At 43.8% G+C, this 26,699-nt stretch overlaps 1 protein-coding gene across 1 annotated transcript; it reads left to right on the forward strand.

Moving 5' to 3' along the window:
- Positions 1-3,486: 3,486 nt before the first annotated feature.
- Positions 3,487-26,450, forward strand: LOC142217552 (alcohol dehydrogenase 1-like). Its single transcript, XM_075285842.1, has 9 exons — positions 3,487-3,565; positions 16,503-16,604; positions 19,240-19,378; positions 19,929-20,016; positions 21,530-21,749; positions 23,060-23,320; positions 23,721-23,856; positions 24,187-24,325; positions 25,471-26,450. Exons 1-9 carry the CDS (start codon positions 3,548-3,550, stop codon positions 25,493-25,495), a joined length of 1,128 nt encoding a protein of 375 aa, XP_075141943.1. The 5' UTR covers positions 3,487-3,547; the 3' UTR covers positions 25,496-26,450.
- The last annotated feature ends 249 nt before the right edge of the window (positions 26,451-26,699 follow it).

The following is a 26,699-nucleotide window of genomic DNA, read 5'->3' on the forward strand; positions in this document are numbered from 1 at the left end:
TTTTGTAACTAGGAAGGAGGCCTGGCAGGATCGTGGAGAGGTAAGTAACAGTGTTTTTTATGTTTCTTACCTCTCCCGGGCCTCCGATCATTATACTCGGGGGTCTGCAAAGACCCCCGAGTATAATGATAGTGTTTGTGGGGACCGCAGTGTCACTTACCGATCCCGGCCCAGCCAGGATCGGTAAGTAAATAGGGCCCGTAATGGCCCATTAAAAAATAAAACTGCAGCGGTAGCGGCTGTCGCCAGGCCCTCTAATGTTCCGGGCCCTGTGCCAGCCGCTACCACTGCTACCACGGTAGTTACGCCACTGACATGCAGTCATACACATATACTTGTCAGTGCCCTTATAATCATTCCCAATACACATACCAGCCACTGTCTCCAATATTTCATCCACAATGTGCCACAGAAACTGCCAAATATGCCTAATTTATTATGGGCTATCTTTGGTGCAGAATACTGGTACAGTAAACATTGTTTGTTGCACAAAATGTATGTTATAGTTCTTGTGACACTAGTAATAAATGTGTCTCTGTAACTAGCCCCTCTATTTTTTATGGTATATACTTTACTTACTCCCAGGGTTCCAAGGTTATATAACTGGTACATAGTCCATGGACAGCTAACTGTATACACATTATAAACTAGGCAAGACATATTCACAGTCATATATTGTATATATATATATATATATATATATATATATATATATATACATTATTCCGACATTTATGTGCGATTGAATACAGTTTATTGCTCCATGTAAGCATTCATTTTACAATAATGGGATGTCAACTGTAGAAGGTGTTTTTGAACATATAGCAAGTTCCTAAATATATCTTCCCCCATGATAATGCTCCGTCCTTTTTAATAGCACAAAGGAAAAATCTAACAAATACATGCCCTTGAAAACTTCGTAGTAAATATGATCAATATGCAACCGACTACACCATCATACAGTGTAGTCAAAATAACATCACTGGCATGGAGGCTCAAAAAGGGAAGTCAGGAATCACAGTTTCTTATCACATTTATAGTTATAGTAATAAGTCTTATCTAATAGTCTTATAAGCAGCTACTATATTACTATTGTAATTAACAACACTTCACTATAATGGACTACTTTATGACCATGGAATGCCCTGCTTTTCCCTATCCTTGCCTATATGTATTTGTTTTGTACTAGGATAGTTGCCCATCATTTATGTTTTTGGCTCTATGACTGGCGAGTGCATACAATTGCTGGTCCTCGATTATATTGGGCTTAAGGACCTTTTTGTATGTGTGTGTTGTTAATTGCAATAGTCATTCCCCTGATTTTTGGTCTTGTATTCCTTGATGAAATTATGTATCGTAGGTGAAAGATGCATTTGGGGATTAGGACCTAGAACTTGTGATTATTTATTGGATTCTCTTTGATGAACCACTGTTGTTCTCGGTAGGATCACCTAGGGCAGTGATGGTGAACCTTTTTGAGACCGAGTGCCCAAACTGTAACCCAAAACCCAATAAATTATCATGGAGTGCCAACACACCAATTTAACCTTAAAACTCTTTGGATCCACAATTGCGGACCCACAAATTACAGTCGTGTGAATGGGGCTCTACAGAGCTTGTACTGAAAGGTTTGTACACAGTACAATCTGCCCCGCAGTGGCCCCCCACACAGTACAATCTGCCCCGCAGTGGCCCACACACACACTACAATCTGCCCCACAGTGGCCCCCACACACACCGTACAATCTGCCCCGCAGTGGCCCCCCCACACAGTACAATCTGCCCCACAGTGGCCCACACACACACACTACAATCTTCCCCGCAGTGGCCCCCACAGACAGTACAATCTGCCCCGTAGTGGCCCACACACACACCATACAATCTGCCCCGCAATGGCCCCCGCAGACAGTACAATCTTCCCTGCAGTGGCCCCCACATACACCGTACAATCTGCCCTGCAGTGGCCCCCACACGGTACAATCTGTCCCGCAGTGGCCCCCCCAAAGGATTATACCTGTATACTCCACAGTAGCCCCCTCCCCACACAGCATGAAATGATCCACAGTAGCCCCCTCCCCACACAGCATGAAGTGGTCCACAATAGCTACCTCCCCACACAGCATGAAATGGTCCAGAGTAGCCCCCTCCCCACACAGGATGAAATGGTCCACAGTAGCCCCCTCCCCACACAGCATGAAATGGTCCACAGTAGCCCCCTCCCCACACAGCATGAAATGTTCTACAATAGCCCCTTCCCCACACAGTATGAAATATTCCACAGTAGCCCCCTCCCCACACAGCATGAAATGGTCCTCAGTAGCCCCCTCCCCACACAGCATGAAATGGTCCACAGTAGTTCCCCCTGTCCAAACAGCACAAAATGGTCCACAGTAGCCCCTTCCCCACACAGCAGGAAATATTCCACAGTAGCCCCCTCCCCACACAGCGTGAAATATTCCACAGTAGTTCCCCCTCCCCAAACAGCAAGGAAAGGTTCAAAGTAGCCCCCTCCCCAGACAGTACACATACACAAATATACTTACCTGAAGGGCCGCCGGGCATCCTCTCTCTCCTATTCACTGCGGGTGCTGATGACTTACATCATCACGTCCGCGCTGGTGCAGAGGTCGCACTTTGTATAGTCAATGTAGGCCGTGCATATCGCACGGCCTACACTGACAGCTTTCAGCTGGATCGGATTCCCCGTTACTGAGCGATCCGGGCGACTTCACGCGTGCCAGCATAGAGGTCTCTGCATGCCCTCTCTGGCACGCGTGCCATAGTTTCGCCATCACTGACCTAGGGGCTATCTTGTCACAGATTCAGCTTCCAGCCGGGATCACATGTCCCCCCTAGGGCCACAGCTATAAGGTTAGGTATTGAGGATATAGTACTTAGACTTTGTCTATCCCCTGGACCCACCCTGCACTGCTGATCATTGCTACTCATGCTATCATCACTACTACTCAGTATGACGGTATATTTGATTGCATATTAATCTGCTTTTTGACTACATTCAAGGTTTTCAAGATCATACATACCATTTATGTATTTATTAGATTTTACCTTTGCTCTATTAAAAGTTATGTTTTAAAATGTTCCCCTATTTGGACAAGTTTTGATGTATTCTGGTATACGTCCTCCTTGGATATTAGTATCATAATTTCTGGATTCTCTGTTGCACAAATATTTCACTGCAGAAACCATCACACAGAGTAAGAACACTGCACACCAGAACGTGTGATATCCTTGCTCTATAACATGTAGTATATATAAATTCTCAGAATATTATAAGTAAAACCACAGTAAAGTAATCAGGGCATAAGAGCTATAGTATACCTTAGAAACAATGAAAGTTATATTTATATTTATGACATTGACTGTATTATAGCAATATGAAAGAGGAGGAGGCTAGAGGGGAGAGGGCTGGGAGGGTTATGGGCTGGTAGTACAGCAGGATATTTAACCCCCGATCTGGCAGTACTCTGCACTGTGCACACCAGGAGAAAGCAGCTGCATATCCCACTACACCTCAGAAGGACTCACCATGAGCACAGCTGGACAAGTAAGACAACTGGAGAGTTCACTTCCACTTACTGTTTCCTATTTACTCCTCTCACTACTAACTGCAGCTATTTAGTAACAGGGTAACACATAACACATAACCATATGGCCCCTTGATTTACCATTATTGTATATAATGACTTACGCAATGTCTATGGATTCAAAGTTCAGTATATTATCAGATAAGACAATCTGAATTCTAAGAAAATATGTTTTATGCACGGCCAGTTCTTACAAAATATAAATGCATAGCAGAATACAGAGAAAAGTCACTCTGACATGTGACTGGTTTTGCTGGTACAAACCTGCCCAAGGACATTATTATTCTATTTTGCTCTGTCTTTCAACAATCTAATGTTTCTAGGCTGTTAATATTTGGGGTTAATAATTGCTGAATACTATATGGCTGCAGAATGAAAGCAGTCAGAAATGTTTATTCGTGGATTATAAGGTCTTAAACAACAGATCCTTCATGATAACATTACATGACACTGATAGTACCAGGCAGGTGGCGGGAGCATTAATAAACAAAATGTAACATGGCAATGTAAGGCTGTGTGTGACATTATGGCAGTGCATAAAATAAGTCTCTAGCCCTATAATAGTCCCTCTCCTGGCAATATATTGTATGCAGTACTGTCCTAATGCTTATAAAATTTTCAATAGTGGTTAGTCTGCTGTACTATATAATATTCTGCTATTACTGTTATTCCATGGACTGACTTTCTAGTGAGACCCTAACCCCTGAGAAGCCAGAGCTGCAGTGGGAGAGAAGAAACAGCATGAACCTATGAGGAGGAGGATGTCAGACTAGCCCAGGCTCCCTATAGGCCACTGTAGCTCAGCTGTAGTCACAGATCACAGCTCTGCCTTACATGAGGTCAGCTAAAAAGCACCTAAGCAGAAAGCTCAGAGGAAAATAAATAACCCCCTGATGGTAGTGACTTTCATATAAGTATATGCTTCATGACTCACTTTCAGTTTCCAACTACGGGCAGTAAAGCTATCAGCACTGGAAGAATGTGAACAATGTCTTAATGCAAATATGAGAAGTGCATTAATTCAAACACTCCCATGTTAGTAGAGGGTTAAAATCGATGGGGGACACTAGAGTTGTCCGCTACTTGTTCTGTCAGTGTTGTTTTGTGAATAGAATATGCATTTAGTTTGCAGGATGCAACCCCTAAAGGGATTACATTTTACAGCTATTACAAATATGCAAGACACAATTCCTAGAACCAAGGGTTCATGGATACTTTGAGATTCTCAATGTGCAGCTCCAGTACTAACTGGAAACTATTCGAGTTAATGGCCTGACATGCAGCAGTGACAATGTGCAGAGAAAATCCAAAAGAGGCGTGGTGATATGCCAGTGCTGGCAACCATTCTAGTGAATGTTAAGGTCACCTTAAGCCTCCTTCACACTGTGCTTTTATATCTGCCATTTTAATATGCATTAAATTAAAATATGTATGTAAAAATGTAGCAGAAGACAGAAATGTCTGCTCAAGGGTGTATTCACACGGAGGAAAATGGCGCTGAATTTGGTGTAGAATATGCGTCAGATTTTCTGCGAAAAAGGAACCCATTGAAGTTTATGGGAGGCTTTTTTTTCAGCGCTGAATCTGACGTGGATTCCACTCCAAATTCAGCAGCCATTTTCCTCTGTGTGAATACACCCTTACATGGAGTGAGAGGCAGCAGTCCCGTGCAAGTTACAGTTACAACAATTAGTGAAGTTAGTTTTAATGGCTGATAGGCTAACAACTCTCTAGTGTCAAGTGGGTGGTGTCAGGCAGAAGTAGGCAAGGAGGTGTCTGCTCCTGACTCATTCCATCTACTTGACAAGGAGTGTAGTTAGCTTATCAGGAACAATAACTAGCAATGCTGATTTCTCGGGGAAGGTAAAGCTGGTTGCACTAAACCATGTGCTAACCAGTGGCCGTGAATGAAGGGCACAGCCGGCGTGCGGGCAATACACGGATGTCATCTGTATGCCGCCCGTGCACCAGCCATGCTTCCAAGGCCCCTTTTATTCAGTGAAGAGGGGCTGCGGAAGCAGGGCTGCAAATTCTGGCAGGAATAGGACCTGCCCCATATTTTGCAGCACGGAATGTCGGCCTGCACACGTGACCATTTAATTCACAGTCATGTGTACGGGCCCTGAGAAATGAATGGGCCAGTGTGCTATCCGGAAAAACGAATATAGCGCACTGACCATTCATACGGTCGTGTGCAAGGGGGCTAAGGCCTACAGAAAAAAATTCACACTGCTGGAATCAGTGGAGCTGCACTTATTAAAGAAAGAAAAGAGCGTGAGTAGGTGGAGGTAGTGAAGAGTCTCTTTAAAGCTAAGGTCCCATTTTGCGGAACACAGCTAAAAAATGCTACAGGATCAAAAATGCTGAAAAAAACGGATCACTTTTATTCCACAGTGTTTTTCATTGCATTTTTGCTTCTTTTTTTCTCTGTGGTTTTTCTTCCCTTATTAAATCTATAGGAAAAACACAGGTAACATTTATATGCTGCGTTTTTAGAATATGCATGTTTTTTTTTTAAAACACAGGTTTTCCGCAGTTTATATTTTACAACAACATGTGAATGGGATTCCACAGTAGGAACAATGCTGCGTTTCTGCAACGTGGATCCTTATCCATAAAGAACTTAAAGGGGTATTCCCACGTCACATACTCAGCAGTCTTCACTGCTGTAAAATCTTCTTTCTTCCTGGTTTCTTGCATCATTTGGTGGGCGGGGTTTCCCATGCAACCTGCCGTTTAGCTCCTTCCCAAAATTCATGTGTAGCTCCGCCCACCCATATTGGACTATGAAGTACAGGCAGCAGCAACTCCATTCTGTGTTACATACAGAGACTGACTGTCTCTGCCATAATGAACACAAATGAATTAGCTAGCCTGATAATTGGGAGAACAGAAGACAGTTCAGAAATGAAAGCAGCTCCTCTCCCCTATCTGCTAACAGGAAGCTAGGTCACTTGCTGTAGACACAGGAATAGCTAGATACACAGGCTCACTCCCGTGCACTTAGCCCCTCCCCCCTCAGAGCAGCAGATACGTCACTTGACTCATGAGCAAATAAGTCAAGGACTGTGTCAACAATGAATTGAATAAAGTAACATAGTGGACAAACAAAGCAGTTTTGCTGAAGCAGTGTATTTAGGAAAAGTCTTACATCCACATTAACAAGCAGTAGAGATAGGATCCTTGTGATGGGACAACCCCTTTAAAGAGGACCTTTCACCACTTTTGGGCACATGCAGTGTTATATACTGCTGGAAATCTGACAGTGCGCTGAATTCAGCGCACTGTCGGCTTTCCCGATCTGTGCCCGGTGTAAAGAGCCTACGGTGCCGGTACCGTAGTGCTCAATGGTCAGAAGGGCGTTTCTGACCATTAGCCAGAGACGTCCTTCTGCCTCGCGGCGCCAATCACGCTGTACTGTGGAGCGGGGAGGAACTCCCCCCTCCCGCTCCTGATAATACTCGTCTATGGACGAGCTGTGTGAGCAGAGGGAGGGGGCGTTCCTCCCAGCTCCACAGCACAACGCGATTGGCGCCGCGAGGCAGAAGGACGTTCCTGGCTAATGGTCAGAAACGCCCTTCTGACCATAGAGCACTACGGTACCGGCACCGTAGGCTCTTTACACCGGGCACAGATCGGGAAAGCCGACAGTGCGCTGAAATCAGAGCACTGTCAGCTTTCCAGCAGTATATAACACTGCATGTGCCCAAAAGTGGTGAAAGGTCCTCTTTAAGCTGTATAGTCTTGAGGAAGGGGGGCATGATCAAACCCTTTAAATTTGTTAAAGGAGGTAATTGTTTTTAATTTTAAATAAATAAATAAGAAAAATAATCTGAAATAAGCTGGCCAGAAAATCAGAAGCAATGTCTGGAAATATTATTTCACTGAAGTAATATTTGAGGCTTGGAACAAACTTCCAGCAGATGTGGTTGTGAAATCTAAAGTAAGTGAATATAAGCATGCCAGGGATAAACACACGTCTATCCTAAGATAAAATAGTAATAAAATAAGGGCAGTCTAGATTTAGTATCTGCCATCAAGCTTAAGGCATACTGTAATATGACAATAATATATGTGAAGTGTATAGGAGCCATTACTAAGTGGTCCCAAATGTTTACAAGCTGCTCAAATAATGGACGTTTCTGTTCCGTTATATCAGTCTGTCTTGTTAGTTTAGTTATTTGAACATTTCTGAGCTGAATGTATCAAGTGGAAATGTAAAACTAAACAGAACTTTCCCCAAGAAGTCAGGATCATTTGATGCATTATTATGAAACATGAAATAACTTGGTGGTATTATGAAATGGGATTGCTAAACTGAGGGGGCTGTGCATTTGTGTTGCAAACCTTGGCCAAATATTTCTCTTGTTCAGAATTCCATAAGAAAACCTTTGACACTTAACCATTACTGCTATTCTCTCTGGAGTAGATGTGGAAGGAGGTTGGTGTATGGAATGCTTTAATCCAACATATATCACAAGACAGAACATATTCTTTTGCCATCAATTCTTTCATCTTTAGTCCTGTACTCTCCCTATGATAGCAAGATAAGGCAACAAAAGGTGTGGTATTAAGATTCTACATGAGAAAGTCACATATCATTAGTATCAGTGGTGCTGCCTAGCCCTTGCTTCTGACTGTTTTTGTCCTGGGGGTCCTGTCAGTAGTCTGTCTGGCTTTTGCCTTGATTGAGGTTCCATCATTTCTCCAAAAACGAGGGATTCGTGTTCACACAGTAGCAAGTTTCAGGCAGCAGCAAGATGAAACATGATTGACCCCTGGGGCAACTGCAGAGTGATCGAGAAAATGGGACCCAGGAAGGAAGGATACTGGTTGATCTGCACCTATATGTCATCTAAGCCAACCAGTGTGTCTATCCTACTTATATTATAAAAAGTATGTGTGTTTGGATGTTTGTTCCTCAATCACACTTACACGGGTGAACGGATTGGTCTGAAATTGCGCACATACATACCTTGGGTCCCGGATTGAACGATAGGCTACATGGAATTCCCGTACACCACCGCAATTCACTCCCGTGACCGGTGCTTTTCACTGTTGAATTCGCTGCAGGACCTGGGACGCTGTAGGACCTGGGATGACGTCATCCCAGCCCCTTCAGCAGCTCACCTGGTTGGGTGCTGCTTCTCTATGTGGCCGTCCACAAGAACATGGCGTCTTTCAGAGGTCCGGAGCGTCCTGAACAAGCGCCCGTACTCTGGGGCAGCGCCTGGGGGGCAAAGAGGCACAGGGTAGGAGGAAGGAGTGAGCACATGGGGGAGCGGGTAGGGAGAAAGGGGGGTGGCGGGCGCCAGGAGGGAGAGGAAGAAAAGAGATCCAGCGGGCCACAGGGTGGGGCCCGGGGGTCCATGGGCCCCCAGGTGTAGGAAGGGCCTGCTGCGGACACAAGGCAAAGGAACAAGCCTGCGCGGCGCTGCAGGTGGGTCGCGCAGGTGGTCAGGGTCGCGGGTACTGCTAGTAATGTATAAAATAAACAAGAAACTTACTTATATAGAACCAGTATATTATAGTGACGCATAAACTGCCTGAGATGCTGTACAATTATTATGTGCATGAAGTCCAATGAATGCACTGTGATATGCAAGGGAAAGCTGAGGACCCACTTGTCTCAGGGGCCACTAGGGATTCATCTCTCCTAGGCTGCATGTCATGTCTGTATTTGTAATAGTCGATAGGCATATTTTACAACACAGTTCATATACATTTATTCATAATTTTCCAAGTATTGAAGCTAGGTGTTTCTTTTCACTCGATGCATATGTTTGCTGCCTATGACTATGTCCACACAGGATTTGCAGTGAATTAGATAATGCACACTTGGTTTTGGGGGTTCAAGCTGGAATATATCATGTTATTCTGCAGTGGATAACGAGTGATTATGAAGATAATCTTGTTTCCCTTAGTCCTAACAGCGGCACAATGTGGGGTATTTCTGCCCCTGTGTGCTGGTAGGACAGGCGGATATTTAATTAGCCAATCAAATGCGTGGCAGGCCCTATAAGAGGGCACAAGAACCTCCCCTCTGCGTGTAAATACAAAAGTACCTCCATTACATTTATATACAGTTTTATACATAAGATATGATTCCCAGGGTGGGAAATCTTGTGCCGCTGTTAGGACTAAGGGAAACAAGATTATCTTCATAATCACTCGTTCCCTGTCGTCCTCAACAGCGGCACAATGTGGGGATATAGCAAGCAGGTCCCCAAGATGGGTGGGACAAACCCATGACCGAACTTAAACTGGTCTGGGCAAAGGCAGTGGAATCTGCCACTTGGTCCTTCAGGCGGTAATGCCGAATGAAGGTGGATTCAGATGCCCAAGAGGCAGCTGCATATATTTGGTCCACAGACAAAGCACTTCTTTCTGCCCGTGAAGTGGACACTGCCCTGGTTGAATGGGCATGAAGGAAAGATGGAGCCGACAGCCCTTGGGCGGTATAGGCGACTCTAATAGTCTCGGTAACCCACCGGGATATTGTAGCTTTGGCGGCTTTGGCGCCCTTGTTTTTCCCCGTGTAGCTGACCAACAGGTTTTCAGTCCACCTAAAGGGGCAAGTGCGCTGCAAGTAGATCTGCAGGCATCTAACCACATCCAGCTTGTGCCATCTTTCTTCTTCAGCAGAAGAAGGGAACGGAAAAAATACTGGAAGGGAAATCAGTTGGTTCCTGTTTACAGCAGATGGCACCTTGGGACGAAACCCAGGGAGGAACCTAAGCTGTACATGGTCAGAGAAAAAGGTGGTATATGGCTCCTCAGCGGACAAAGCTTGTAGTTCACTAACGCGTTTGGCAGGTGTGACTGCCAATAGCAGCGCCATTTTGCCGGTTAGCGACTTGAGGGAGACCTCTTCCAGAGGTTCAAATGGCTGGCCACATAGGGCGTTCAGGACCGGAATAAGGTCCCATTGGTGGACAGGGGTGTTTACCACCGGTCTCAGCCTAGTTGCCCCTTTAATAAAGGTGCTCACTAAAGGATCCTGAGACAAACGCCTCCCCAGATAGGCGGACAGGGCCGCTACGTGTACCTTGAGTGTGGCCGCAGCAAGACCTCTGTCTAGTCCGTCTTGAAGGAAGTCCAGGATCGCCTCCGTAGGGGGATCGGTGGAGTCCACTTGATGCTGCAGACACCAGGCATTAAAGATGTTACCTATTCGACGGTAGTTCCTGTTAGTCGAATCTGCTCTGGCGCTGGATAGGGTCTTCAAGACGGCTTGTGACAGTCCTCTATTTCTCAATAGGGACTGGTCAACCTCCAGGCTGTCAGGTTGAGTCTCCTCAGATCCTGGCATCTCAGCTCTCCTTGGGTTACCAGGTCTGGGAGTGGGGGAAGCCTCCAATATATGCCCTGACTCATTTGTATGAGCTGAGCAAACCAAGCCCTTTTTGGCCAGAACGGGATTATGGCTATTCCCGAGGCTTGGTCCTGTCTTATTTTTATCAATACCTTCGGTATGATTGGAATTGGAGGGAATATGTAAAACAGCCTGAACCTCCATGGGATGGACAGGGCATCCACCGCCAAGGGATTGTCCTCCTGGTACAGAGAGCAGAAGGTCCCCACCTTGGCGTTGAGTCGGGTAGCCATAAGATCGACCTCCGGGAGACCCCATCTCTGGACGATCTGTTGAAATACGTCTGGATTGAGAGACCATTCTCCTGATACGGTAATACCCTGACTCAGCTGATCCGCTACTATGTTCAGGGAGCCCTTTATGTGAACAGCGGATAACTGGACCAGATTCTTCTCTGCCTAGGCAAATATGAGATTCGTCTCTCTCAGCAAGGTTGGTGACCTGGTGCCCCCTTGTTTGTTTATATAGACTACCACCGTCATATTGTCTGATCGGTTTTTGACAGACTTGCCTTTCAATTCTGGGGCAAAGTGTACTAGGGCCAGGTACACTGCTCTGAGTTCCTTGAGATTGGATGACCCCAGCTCCGGACATCTCCATCGTCCTTGTACAGTTTTGTCTTGACAATGGGCTCCCCATCCCCACTGGGATGCATCTGTTGTCAACAGGGTCCACACTGTCAGGACCGTGGACCTTCCGTCTTTCAGGTGTATCCACCATCTGAGGGAAAGACGGGTAGCGGGAGAAAGGCAGATCTTCTTGTGCAATCCCCGTGGAGACCTGTTCCAGGTTCTCAACACTTCCATCTGCAGGGGACGCAAATGCCATAAAGCCCAAGGCACCGCCCTGGCCGAGGATGACATCAGGCCCAGGACTCTCATGGCGGTCCGGATGGTTACCTGCCGAGTGCGCAATAGGAATCGTGCACTGGCTTGGATTCTTTCCTTCCTTGGACTGGAGAGGAAGATCTGCATCGCTTCTGAATCCACTATAAATCCGAGGAATTTTCTTCAGGTGGATGGAACGATTTCGGACTTCTCCCAATTGATAATCCTAACTCCTGTAGGAAGTTGATGGCAAGGTTGAGCTGCTGGAGGAGAGCAGCAGGAGACTGAGCTTTCAGTAGCCAGTCGTCTAGATAAGGGACGATGAAAAGACCCTGAAGTCTGAGGGCCGCGGCGACCGGAGAAATCACCTTGGTGAATACCAGTGGGGCGGATGTGATGCCGAATGGCAGAGCTGTGAATTGATAGTGCTCCCTGTGGCCGGCCATAGCGACGGCAATCCTGAGGAACTTCCTGTGGAAATGAGCAATGGGGACATGTAGATAGGCGTCCTTCAAATCGAGGGTAACCATCACCTCTCCTGGCTGAAGAAACACAGCCACGGAATCCACGGTTTCCATTCGAAATGACCTCTTCCTGATAAACCGATTGAGGTACCTCAGATCTATTATCATCCTCCAGCCCCCGGTGAACTTGGGGACCAGAAAGACGGGGGAGTAGACTCCCAGACCGAGGTCTGAGGCTGGTACCTTCTCCAGGGCGCCCTTGGTAACATATTCGGCAACCAAGGCTTCTAGACTGGCCTGCTGAGAAGGTGGAAGAGTTTGGGTGGAAACGAACCGATCTGGAGGTGGAAGATGAAAGTCGATGTGATACCCGTGTTGTATGATCTTCAACACCCATGGGTCTTGGATATGGGTGAACCATGCTCTGGAAAAGGAGGAAAGACGTCCTCCCACAGGAAGGGGGGCCACAGGGAGCTGCCCCACGTCAAAACTCAGGCTTCCTCTTGGTGTCCTCCTTGGAAGCGCCACGACCAGCTCCCCTAGGGCGATATCTAAAACGCCGTTGTTGGGAAGGGCGTCTATAATTAGAGGAAGAACCTCTGCCTCTAGAGGGAGCACGTCTGCCCCTGGATGCTTGAGGTAGGGACCTTCCCCTACCTTCAGCTAATCCCTCCATAATGGCGTCTAAGCTTTGGCCAGACACCCTTCCCGGCTCAAAGGGGAGAGCACAGAGTGCTGCTTTAGACGCAAAATCTGTCCGCCAAGGCTTTAGCCAAAGGGGTCTACGGGCCGCAGTAGACAACGCCATAGATTTGGCGGAGATTTTTAATTGATGGCAGGAGGATTCCGCCAAATAATCTGCAGCCCTATGAACTCTTTTCATAGAGGCCAGAATCTCATCTCTGTCTACGCCCAAGTCTATATCCCGCTCCAAGGCGGCTAAGCGGTTGCGCAAAAAGTCACCAACCATAGAGGAGGCTATGGCCACAGAGGCTTGCACGGAGGAAGCTGAGTAGACCTTCTTCAGAACGGAGTCCACCCTACGATCCAGAGGGTCCTGAAGATTTGAACCATCTTCCAAGGGCACCAGGGTTCTGCGGGACAGCTTTGCTACGGCCAAATCCACCTTCGGGGGAGGCCCCCAGGAATCCCACTGGGTAGTGTTAACAGGAAACAAACTCTTGAAGATCCTGGAAAGCGAATGTCCTTTCTCTGGCTGTTTCCACTGCTGCGCCATAAGGTCGGTCAGCGTGGCGTCCGCATGGAAGGCAATATGTCCCCCAGAGGCAGACGTGGAGGCTTCCCCGTCAACATCTCGGCCCACTGTAGACCGGATGGACTTCAGCAGCCTGCCTGTTTGTTCATAATGGAACGCAGTTCTGCTGGAATAACTGAGTCGTCCTCGGAGGAATCATCCTCTGCCACCCGCAGGTGTTACAAGGGGGGGGGGGAGACGAGGAACGGAGCTCAGAGCATGGTCTCCTGGTGAGCTGAGACAAGGTGCAATGGATCCCTTTGAGGGAATCATCCTGCAAAACAAAAAGGAGAGTACAAGCAAGGGAAAAACTATTTACCCAAGCGATGCCCAAACTCACCATCTCCTTAACCCATGCCATCATATCTCTGGGAGAGGGCTCCACAGGTGGAGGACCTCTGCACCCGCGACAACGGGCCCACTCATAGCCTGAAAATAGGCAAGTTATAGGACCAGTAGTACCCCGCAGGGCACAACCTTTCAAGCCGCTACCTACCATCAGGGAGCGGTGTGTCGCAATCGAAGCAGGAAAGATGTTTCCTCTTGGAAGAGGTTTTCTTCCTACCATCCCCAGGAGGGGTAGTAGAGGATGACATATCCTACAGAGAGAGATAATAGACCATGCAACACTGTCACCATGACATCATACCAGCTTTTTAAAAAAAGGGTAAATCTTACCAGGTCCTGTAGACCGGACAGCGAGGTGACGGATCCCAATAAAGTTTGCAAACTGGAAAAGAGTTCAAGATCAATGAACACCACAATCGCACGCCTTCAGCAGATACTGCAGGAAGGTCTCTGACACCAGGCCAGCCAGCCTCTTAATTCTGGACGGCTGGAAGTGGGCGGAGCCACAATCAAAGCAGGTGAGGCAACCTGCCCAGACAACTAACCCTGTAATCAGGGGTCTGCAAAGATATACATTCCCCCCCACCAAGAGGCCCTTAACACGGGCACTTACCCCCACCTCTCCCCGTCTTTTCCGGCCTTTAATAAGGCCTGAATCTTCCCTGAGTGAGCGGCCGCCAGCGCCAGGCCGTTGCCATGGCGCTATGATACTTCCGGCGAAACCGGAAGTGCGTGCTTACAGCGGCCGGCGGGGAACAGGATACACAACAGTGTGGTTCCACCCGCCGGCAGTCCGCGCGGCCACCAGAGGCAGCATGCGGAGTCCCCGGACTCTCACCAAAATGTCAGGTAAGTCACAAGGAGCACCTTCTCCCCGCAGGGCACAGAAGGTGACAAGAAAAAAACAACCGCTCAGGAGGTGAGTGATCCTGCTGAGCTTCTCTAAGAGGACACAAGTCCTCCCACCTGTCCTCTGTCCACACAGGACAGAAAAAAACACGCAGAGGGGAGGTTCTTGTGCCCTCTTATAGGGCCTGCCACGCATTTGATTGGCTAATTAAATATCCGCCTGTCCTACCAGCACACAGGGGCAGAAATACCCCACATTGTGCCGCTGTTGAGGACGACAGGGAACTGCAGTGATTATCCAAGGAGTTTGGGATTTTCCACAACTAGACACATTTTGTGAATGTACGCTTAAGGCCTTCTTATATGGTTGATCATTGGCCAAACAAACTTTTCTAGCTTGCCTAAAAATATGGTCTAAAAGTAGAGGAAAGTACATGTGCTTATTTTAGGACAGAGTTCAGACACAGCCGCAATCATGTGACACATGGATTCACAGAACTCCAAAGAAAGAATTCCCGTGTCATATACCACCCCTTTGGCACTTCTCATCGGCCTATAGTTCCTGCCCAAGAAATAACACAATGTATCCATTTTGTCTGGAGGTTTCCTTTAATTGGGTTTGTTTATTAAAATAACATGACTATGGTGTCCATTCTCTAAACTGAATTCCAAACTTGAGGTCTGCAATATCATATCTTAAGACTAAATATGATACAATTTTATTAATCCCAAAAAAGGGAAATTATGACATAGTCACAGCAGCTATGCAAAATCTGATTGAAATGGTTAAAGGGATATTCCAGTATTTTTATTTTTTTATAGGCCAAAATACAAATTCCAAAAACCAGTATAGACCCCAGTCCAGACCATTCAGTAAATACAGACATAATAAGTACAGATCAGAGATACAAACTGCACCCCGAAATACACACCAAGACCTGACTCTAGAATAAACACCTCAGACTAGACCATGGAGTAAATATAAACTCATCAAAAACTAAAGTGACATAAAGACCCCAAAATAAATATGAACCCCAGAATAGAAACAGAAGGCAAAATAAATACAGACACCAGAACCCAAAATGCCCAAATAACTGAAGACTTCCGACAAGAGCCGCATAAAATATAGACCTCAGATGGGACCCTCAGATGCACTAGAATATAGATACCCTATAGATACCACTAGATAGATACCCTATAGATACCACTAGAATATAGATACCCTATAGATACCACTAGAATATAGATTCCCTATAGATACCACTAGAATATAGATTCCCTATAGATACCACTAGAATATAGATACCCTATAGATACCACTTACAGACTAAAAACCAGACAGTCTACTTCTTGTAAATCTATTCACTGTGGCTTCAGGACCTGCAGGCAGCCCTTTTCATGGCAGAATCTAGAATGCATGGACTCATAGGAGGGTGACTTCCTGGGACTGTTAGAATTAGAGCTTGGAGCCTTGATAACAGATTGACTCCCCTAGGGACTTCCCTCCCAGTGATCGTCCTTAACAGGGAAACCCACGCACTTCCACTTTTTGGATGACTCAATCACATTTTACTAAGGCATCTGAAGAGAAAATGCCAATAATCAGCCAGTTGTCCTCTGTTTAAAGTGCTGAAATCACCGTATATGTATGGAAGAGCTTGCAAAGAAATTAAAGTATGATATAAAAATGGGTTGACAAATCTAAATATGGAAATAGGTTGAAGGCTATGTTTTTACTTTTGCAGCTGAAGATATTAATATTTATTATTTCACTTTCAGGTAATCAAATGTAAGGCAGCCATATGCTGGGGCCCTAAACAACCACTCACTATTGAAGAGATTGAGGTTGCTCCACCAAAAGCTCATGAAGTTCGCATAAAGGTGAGGTTTATACTTGAAAACTATTTTGTTATAAAATTTAGATTTAGTTATAACAGACCTTACAGATCTACTAGGAATGTGCAGTGGTTCTGACATATCATCCAAAAGTACCTGTATGTTCTAAGTTTACAGTTAGAAAGATGGTTGCTTATTTCTACACTCATGATTATTCACAAGTTGTATCTAGTACTGTAGCTGTGCCACATTATAGTGGATGATAGATGAGTCAGAGATGAGAGAGAGAGATGCAGATATAGATGCAATACAAGTAATGTAGAATATTCCATTTCACTGCTAATAGTCCACCTGACGGTTCACTGCTAAATTTTATTGTCCTTACTGTATGTACAGAAACTGTGGAGCACAACAACCAGCTTAACATAAAGGGTGGTTTAAAGAGGTTTCCCAGGAATATGATATTTAGCTCCACTTCTTGCTCTGAGGCCAATGACCTCATGTCCATTGGTCGCATGGTCATACTGCAGGACAGCCCCATTCAAATGAATTCTACAGTCACTGTGGTGTACAGTAGCCCCTTCCCGCCGATGGCATTTTTTGATTTTCGTTTTTTGTTTTTGACTCCCCTCCTTCTAAACCCCATAACTTTTTTATTTCTCCGCTCCCAGAGCCATATGAGGTCTTAATTTTTGCAGGACAATTTTTTCTTCATGATGCCACCATTAATTATTCTATATAATGTACTGGGAAGCAGGAAAAATATTCAGAATGGGGTGGATTTGAAGAAAAAATGCATTTCTGCGACTTTATTACGGGCTTTGGTTTTACGGCGTTCACTGTGCAGCCAAAATGACATGTCCCCTATATTCTGTGTTTCGGTACGGTTCCAGGGATACGAAATTTATATGGTTTTATTTACATTTTGACCCCTAAAAAAAATTCCAAAACTGCCGTAACTTTTTTATACGTAAGTGTACGGGGATGCATAGGGCGTCTTTTTTTGCGGGGTCGGGTGTACTTTTTAGTTCTACCATTTTCGGGAAATGTTATTGCTTTGATCACTTTTTATTCAAATTTTTATCAGAATCAAAACAGTGAAAAAACGGCGGTTTGGCACTTTTGACTATTTTTCCCGCTACGGCGTTTACTGAACAGGAAAAATATTTTTATAGATTTGTAGAGCGGGCGATTTCGGACGCGGGATACCTAACATGTATATGTTTCACAGTTTTTAACTACTTTTATATGTGTTCTAGGGAAAGGGGGGTGGTTTGAACTTTTAATTCTTTTTATATTTTTTTATATTTTTTTAACTTTTTATTTATTTTATTTTATTTTTTGCATTTATTAGACCCCCTAGGGGTGTTGAACCCCAGGGGGTCTGATCACTAATGCAATGCATTACAATGCTAATGCATTGCAATGCATTGCAAAAAAGCATCCTTTCTTTTGCAGGCTGCATAGACCAGCCTGCAAAAGAGCGGATTTGCAGACAAGCCTGGGAGCATGTACAACGCTCCCGGCTGTCATGGCAACGGGACGTCAGCCCTGGAGCATGCTCCAGGAGCCGGCGATCCCGGCCAAAATGGCGGCGCCCATGCGCCGCCGGGAAAATGGCGCCTCCGGCGCCTTTGACCGCGGCGCCGGAGGGGTTAATGCCTCCGATCGGTCCGGGGACCGATCGGAGGCATTAGAGCCGGTTGTCTACTGCTTAAAGCAGTAGACACCCAGCGGCTATGGCGGCCGCCCGGCTCCCGGGCGGTCGCCATAGTTACAGACCCGACATGCGCCGTACTATTACGGCGCATGTCGGGAAGGGGGTAGAAATAGCACTGGACCACATGGTCTTACCATTACAAGAGGCTTTGTTCCCTAAAAGAAGAATTTTTAATGGCAACAGTAGCAACAATATTATATGTTGCTTTAGCCAATTTCAGGCAAGCATATTATGGGCACAGTTTTGTGCCTGTATTACTGATGAATGTCCCAGCCTGACTTCATGGTTGCTGTTTGAAAAAAAAGCAACGGCACTCCTAATAACTTGGTTGGTGCACTTGATAAGGTTTCACCCCAGACTTATGGAGAAAAATATATCAGACACTCAAAATCAACCAGAATTCTTTAGTTGTGCAAAAAAATGTGAGCTTTACCACGGAAATATGCAATCCAATAAAATAGAATGAAACGTTTTTCGGTCTATATTAGATCTTCATCAGACCCGGATTGCCATGCAAGAAGAACCAAAGAAGAAAAGAAAGTGTCATGTAACAGTAGTTTAGGAGAATGGTCTCCAAATGAGTATGCAGACACACATCAGAGAAGCTGCTAATGGTTGCTGACCCAAACATAGTTTATGGTTACCAAACATGGTTCATGGTTGCTGACCCAAACATACAACATCTTAGGGATCTATGATGCTGTGAGTCTGAGTTAGCAACTGGGCTATATTAGTAAATCAGTTATAATAAAGTCTGTTCAGAACTAACAGCAGATTCCATGTGAACAACTTTCATGAACAGATAATTTTCACAGCATGCTGCAAATTCCTCAAGGTAATAAACATTTATGTTCTTATAAAATATTGCAGAGAATGTAGTAATGTAATGTTTGTGATATTTAACTTGACTGGTGTCAGAATTTTCAAGAATATAATGTCACATCTTGTGTATTCCTGCAGATTGTGGCGACTGGAGTTTGCCGATCAGATGATCATGTTATAAGTGGATCATTAGATGTAAAATTCCCTATAATACTGGGGCATGAAGGAGCTGGCATTGTAGAAAGTGTTGGTGAAGGAGTGACAAATCTACAACCTGGTAAGGCTTGTCATTTACAGCATTGTAACTATAAAGGGGAAAAGTATAGAATTGTAAAAGAAAGTTCTGAAAAAGGACAGAGGTGATAAAATGTCATCTAAAATTAAAAAAATATTTTTATGGATAAAATACATCCCACTGTCTATAGTCTACAGCGCCTATATAAATCTGTCTTTATGGTTACAGACTATAAAATAAATCCTGAGTCGCTTTGATGACCTTTTATGACTGACAGCTTTTGTTATATACATATACATGCTTACACAGGGATGTCTGTTCATCATTGAGTAGGACCACCCATTTGACTCCTAAGCCCAAACTGACCAGGGATTTCAATGAACGAATGACAAGTTCTATTCAGTCTTCTCCTATAGAACTATGTATTAGTCTGCTCAGCTCACTTAGCGCTAAAGCAACTTATTTAACATGGTAGTTTCGTTTACATTTTTTAAATACTGTATATGATTTACTTTGTATGTGCAAAAATATTGTTCTATACTAAGCAATATAAATTAACAATATATTCATTCTTGTATTCCTTTTCTTATAGGAGACAAAGTCATCCCATTGTTTATGCCTCAGTGTGGAAAATGCAGATCATGTATACATCCAGACAGTAACCTTTGCTACAAAAATGAGTAAGTATTTAGCTAGAGTACTTTAATAGCAAGCCAACTTACTTTTTCTTAAGGGGAGGGACTCCTATTTAAAATTCCTCTTGAATACTCCTCCCTTTAACATGGAAATGCTGTGTGTGAAATCCCCTTAAGGCCGGGGTCCCACGGGATGTAAAAGCCGCAAAAAATCGCAGCGTTTTACAGTGCAAGCAAAGGGGATGGGATTCATGCGAATCCCATGCCCACTTTGCTGAAGAAATCGCAGCGCAGACACGCTGCGATGTGCAAAGCCATTGCAACTTTGCAAATCACAGCATGTCAATTATATCTACGGAAACGCCGGCGGCTTTCCCGTAGATATAATGTTAAGAGAAAGTCCACAGAGGAAAACTCTGTGAACTTTCTCTTAAAGGCGCTGCGGAAAGAACCACAATGCGATCAAGCAGCGGTTCTTTCCGCAGCGCTTTAGCGCTGCGATTACAGCCCATGGGGCCTTAGCCTAAAGGGATATTCCTATCTCAAGGATCCTATCTATACTGGCAGCTTATGTAAACTGAAGACTTTTCCTAAATATATTGCTTTAGAAATGCTGCTATGTTTGCCTGCTATGTGAACTTATTCCTCCCATTGTTTACACTGCATTATTATAACCACGGTCCTGTGAGATAGGACAAGTGACATCACTGACTCAGTGCCAGCAGGACAATCAGTACAGATAATTGCAGTTTGCTGATAAAGCTGAGTCTGTTATCTCACTCTATGTAAACACACAGATAAAACTGAATCCTTCTCTACAAGCATCTGCATGTTATCTGATCTTCAGAAGTATTGTGATCCTTCTCAGGTCTGTTCAGCAAGGGGGGGGGGAGAAATACAAGAAGTGAGAAGAGGAGACTGCAAGCAAAGCTGGAATAGTGAGATGGGAAAACCCCTTTAAGAGTTTATTAAAAGGGCTCTATCATTGGGAAAACTAATTTTTAACTAAACATATACTTGCATAGCCTTTAGAAAGGCTATTCCACACATACCTATTGTATGTAAACCCTCCCAGATGTTTTTGAATGAGCCCACTTTTATTCATATGCTAATTATCCAGCAACAAGCACTGGAAGTCTCAGTGAGCACTCTTTCTGCTGTGTGTAGGAGCAGGGAAGGCTGATTAGTCATCATCAGCAGCAGCCTCCCTGCTCTCACACACACAGAAGACAGTGCTCACTGAGACATCCGGAGTGCACGCTGGAGGCTAATTAGCATATGAATAAAAGCGGGCTCACTCAAAAACGTCTGGGAGGATTTACATACAAAAGGTATGTGTGGAATAGCCTTACTAAAGGCTATGCAAGTATATGTTTAGTTAAAAATTAGTTTTCCCAATGATAGAGCCCCTTTAAACTACAGGCCCCAATGTGCATAATTCTCTAACCAACCATGTCATACCTACTCTAGATTAAATTTACTAGAAAGTCATGTAATAGTGATAAACACATTATAGAAGTTAATAGTTTCCAGTAATTTCCTTCCATTTCTTAAACAGCCTTGGAAAATATAAAGGCGTACTATTGGACAACACTAGCAGATTTACTTGCAAAGGGAAACCTGTTTACAACTTTATCACAACCAGCACATTTACTGAGTACACAGTGGTTGATGAAATTGCTGTTGCCAAGATACACCCGGATGCCCCACTGGAAAAGGTCTGTCTCATTGGCTGTGGATTCTCTACCGGATATGGCTCTGCTGTGAATACTGCTAAGGTAAAAGCTAGTTGTGCTTTACTACTATGGTATACTTTAACTAGGCCAAGACTCAGTTTGGCATGTCCATCTGACAATCGCTACCCCCGATTATAGCAAGATGCAGCTGGAGGAGAAGGGTTGTTGCTGGAAGCCAGTTCTCATGTATGGTACATTTGTCAAGCTAGGTGACTGCTGCATCAGTTGCTGTTTTAAATTGTCGGACAGGACTTTAAGCTTATGATATCATAGCTACCCAGTCAGGCACACTTACCAACAATTTGTATGTGTACTTTGGCTATACAGAAACTTTGTAATACAAAGGATCACTATGCCAGACATATCAATAGACGTGACAGCTCCTTTATAAACCCAGTGACTCACAGACGATGACTTCTCAGATGGTAGATATTTTCTTTTTGTCTCCTTCTGACCCAGTCCACCATGATGATTTATCCAGATAACTTCAGCGTTTGCTACTGAGGCATCTTTACTTCTTTGCTCCTACAATCTATTTAATTATAAGTTTCTATAGTAACATGAAAAAGCAACAAATCCAAGAAACAAGTACAGAGATCATTGTACAGCAAACCTTTGGATGACTATGGGCCCACTTACAGCCTCAAGCAGTCATTTAAACCAGCTTCCATGTACCTCTTGCTTCGAAGCTGCTGAGACAGAGTTTGGATCCCCCAATTCCACCTATGCCTGGAAAACATGCCCCAGTAGTCCCCCTTCCCTTTACTATGCTCCTGTGTTACCAAATTAGGTAAAATAGTTGCTCTTTCATTCAATCCCTTTTTGGTAGATAGCTCTTGGTAAGTGAGCTAACAACCAGTGTTGGGCCTTCTAGTAAGGTCTTGATATCTTGTAGATATTTTGCACGTTTGAGTTTAGAAACATCTTGTAAAGTACCCTGTAAATCTATGCCTTACCATTAAAGAGTTGAAATATGGTTTCGTTATGATAAGGGTTTTAGCCAAGCCAGAGACTCCTTCAAAATGAAGAGACAGTTATGTTTCAAGATCCCATCATGGGTTGGACATTGACTTACATGATAACTACCAGCAGGCAGGGTGACTGTGACCATGAAATCTTATTCCTTCTGGAGACAATCTCATCCCAGGAAGCCTTGCCTGTAAGAATCCTTATACCAGCTAGCCATCTGTGCAAGAAACAGTAGCTCCCAAAAAATTAGTATTTAAACATTGTCATAAGTTTTTAAAAAATCATCGATGACATCTTGAGCTGTATTTAGCTATATTCACAGATAGTTAATTTGTTGCAGAAATTTCTAGACTATCAATTATTAAATGTTTTACTTACTACAGGTTAAACCCGGCTCTACCTGCGCGGTATTTGGTCTTGGGGGAGTTGGATTGTCAGTGATTATTGGATGTAAAGTAGCTGGTGCTTCCAGGATTATTGCAGTTGATTTAAACAGCGACAAATTTGCAAAAGCCAAAGAGTTTGGTGCTACAGAATGTATCAACCCCAAAGATTATGACCGTCCTATCCATGAAGTGCTGGCAGAGATGACTGATGACGGAGTGGACTATGCCTTTGAGGTCATTGGAAACACTGGGGTCATGGTATGTGGACAAAAACATTTGAATACTTTAATTAGATTATTAGAAAATGTTAATGGGATCGTCCAAAACTCAATACTGATGGCCTATCCTTAGGATAGGTCATTTACATCAGACTGGTGGGTGTCCAACAGTCACCAACCGCACCAGTCAGTTGTTTTCAGCACAGTGTATGGAATCAGAAGCAGATGGCTCTGTACACTGTGCAGTGGTTGTACTGTGCTATTGCAGCTGAGCTCCTATTCACTTGAATAGCAATCAATATTGAGTCCTGTCAAGCCCCTTTAAATGTTGTCCATCTTTCTTTGAAAATTTGGGTCCCATAACAGTATGAACTGCACTGTAACCATAGTAGTCATATTTCTCAATGTGAAAACTATATTTTTTTGTGCTTTTCCATTAGACATCTGCTCTATTATCCAGTCACTTTGGTTGTGGAAAAACTGTGATTGTCGGTTTAGCTCCTTCATCTGCTACCATTACATTTGATCCATTGGCAATTCTAACCGGGCGAGTCCTGACCGGAGCTTTTTTTGGAGGTAATGCATTATACAGAAGAATTGCCCTTCACTATGTTAGATTATAAAAAATCATATTTCTACAAAATGACCAAAAAATTCAAAATGTCAGATCAAGTTTTCCACAGGTAGCTGTCTTTAGTATCCATCCGTCATGTTGTTTTTTGGTCTGAATTTGCATCTTCAGCTACCTGATATTCCCATTGTGTGATCATCAGCTGAACCTGAATCTCCCAATATACAGTATATTCACCATAGCATCTATTCGATGGTTAAGACAAAGTAAAAGCAAATTCAATAGTACCAATATTCTACATAACAATAATATAATAATCTTGTTTTTTGGGACAGGTTGGAAAGCTAAAGATGATGTACCAAAAATTGTGTGTGATTATTTGAATAAGAAATTTGAGTTTGAGGGACTGATAACCCACAGACTACCATTCGAGAAGATCAATGAGGGGTTTGACCTTCTGCGTAAAGGAGACAGGTATGCACTACAGTATATATATCTGAATATAGAGTTGCCTCCCACCCCCTGCAAAACTTTTTAGTGTCCAACCATTTAGAAGGGCATATGATGTAAAGGTAATATTCTTCTCATTGGCTATATCTGTGAGCTATCCACATTTGTGTCATGTTATCAATAGAGTTGAGCTAACGGTGTTCGATTGAATAGATATTGGATTGAATATCAGGCTGTTCGAGGTATTCGATTCCAATCGAATACCATGAGGCAAACGCACTAAAAATTTGTATCCCCTCCCACCTTCCCTGGTGCTTTTTTTGCACCAATAACTGTGCAGGGGAGGTGGGACAGGAACTATGACAATGGAGGCATCGAAAAAAAATCGGAAAAGTAATTGGCTGGCTAAATCAGGTGACCTCCACTTTATACGAATGGTCGATTTCAGATTCGGGTAATATGAGACTGTGAACTATGTGACTGTGAGACAGTGATAGATGTACAGGCAGGGTTAGCTAGGGATTACCTTTATTTAGGTGGGAATGTTACTCACACAGCTCTTTGGGGCTCAATCTGGTCAGGATCCCTGTCAGCTTGCGATATGCGGGAGATGACTTTTTCCCATAGGAATGCATTGACCAGTGTTGATTGGCCGAATGCCATACAAAGTACAGCATTCGGCCCAATCAACTAAATCTGGGCTCCTCCGGGTAATTGTGTTTTTTTTCTTTACTTGCCTATCTGGGCCCAAACCACCATGATGATTTGGTCACAACATACATACAACCTTCCCATTGTTCCCATCCATTGTGTGTGACCTTCACACAATAATTGTGCACATCTTGTGCCACAGCTTACCCCCAAAAAAGCCCTCCTTGACTATATACTGCTGCTCAACTGCTACTTTTGCCATTAAAAGGGTTAATTCTCTACTTTCTATGTATAATACATTTTAACATTTACACTACCAACTATCAAAAGAATTCAGAAAGAAGGGCAAAGAAGTTTAATCAACCATAGTGTAGAAAGTATGACCTGTGGGCGCCCCCGGGCTTCTGCACCTCCTATAGTTTTGCCAGTGGTCATGTGGTGATAATTAAGAGGTAAAAATAATTATAATAATAATGGACAGTTTGATATGGTCTGTAACCAATGTATTTGCTTTCTAGTATCCGTACAGTGTTGACTCTTTGAAGAGCCTAATCCTGGCCATCATCCAGTGAAGAAATCCCTAATATCCTTTATCTGCAAGATTACAAGAAATACTTTCTATTATAAGACTGGGAGATCTAATGTTACAGGTTATGGTTGGTGTATACTGATTCTTATGTAATGTTATATACACACTAGGAATGTTTATATAATACAACCAAACACATAACGTCTGTCTAGACAGCTGCAGATTTCTCCTCCCTTTTATTACTTTCCATCTATTCCCAGGATAGTTAGTCTTCAGTATCACTAGCACCAAAGGTTACATATGTGCATATAGATCGAGCATTCCTAGTAATACATTAGGGCCCAGTCCTGATGAATCATCACAATGTCAAGCTCCATGTAAATACAGTACATTAAATAGGTGTTCCAAGTCTTTTTTTCTAACCATTAGGGAGGCTTCAAATAACAAACACTATAATGTATATTCACCTGTCCATTCTCTGTTCGAGCCCCAGTTTAGGTTTCCCTTCTGCTGCACATGAGCGGGTTAGGGCTGACCATCCATTTGATCAGAACGTCACCGCTCAACCATTGACTGGCTGATGTGTTCCTGAGCAGACCAAAGGTTAGAAAGACTGGTGATCCAAACAAAGACTCTCTACTGGATTCCCAAACCGGTATATAGTGTTTGTTATTTTAGACTTCCCTAGGGTGTTAAAAAAGACTTGGAGTACCCCTTTACATGTCCTAAATAAAATAATGGCCGAATAGTTCTAAAATAGAGCACAAATTATTTTTCTATCATTTACTGTGAAGCCTTAGGGTCAATGAATGACACAAAATCCATACAACACACCTTTCACCTAGTTCCTTTATTTCATAAAATTTTGTTGACATTGTGTTTTACACCACATATTAAAAAGACAACTGTGTAACGATACCTGTTATTGGAATATTATTTACCCATGTCCAATAAAGATGCATCTGTTTATCATTCATGTCTGTGCTGGTTTCATCATGGATACAACATACTCTTATATTGGATATACAGTATTTTAATTCACTTGAACAGTGTATATCACTTTCCTCAAGAATATTTAAATGACAGCAGTAGGTTTCAGAGTACACTGATACACTGCATCCTCCAGATGCAGATGAGTTTAAACAGGGATATACAGTCATGGCCTTAAGTATTGGCACCCCTGAAGTTTTTCCAGAAAATGAAGCATTTCTCCCAGAA

Source organism: Leptodactylus fuscus, chromosome 1, assembly GCF_031893055.1.
Source record: "Leptodactylus fuscus isolate aLepFus1 chromosome 1, aLepFus1.hap2, whole genome shotgun sequence".
Lineage (NCBI taxonomy): Eukaryota > Metazoa > Chordata > Amphibia > Anura > Leptodactylidae > Leptodactylus > Leptodactylus fuscus.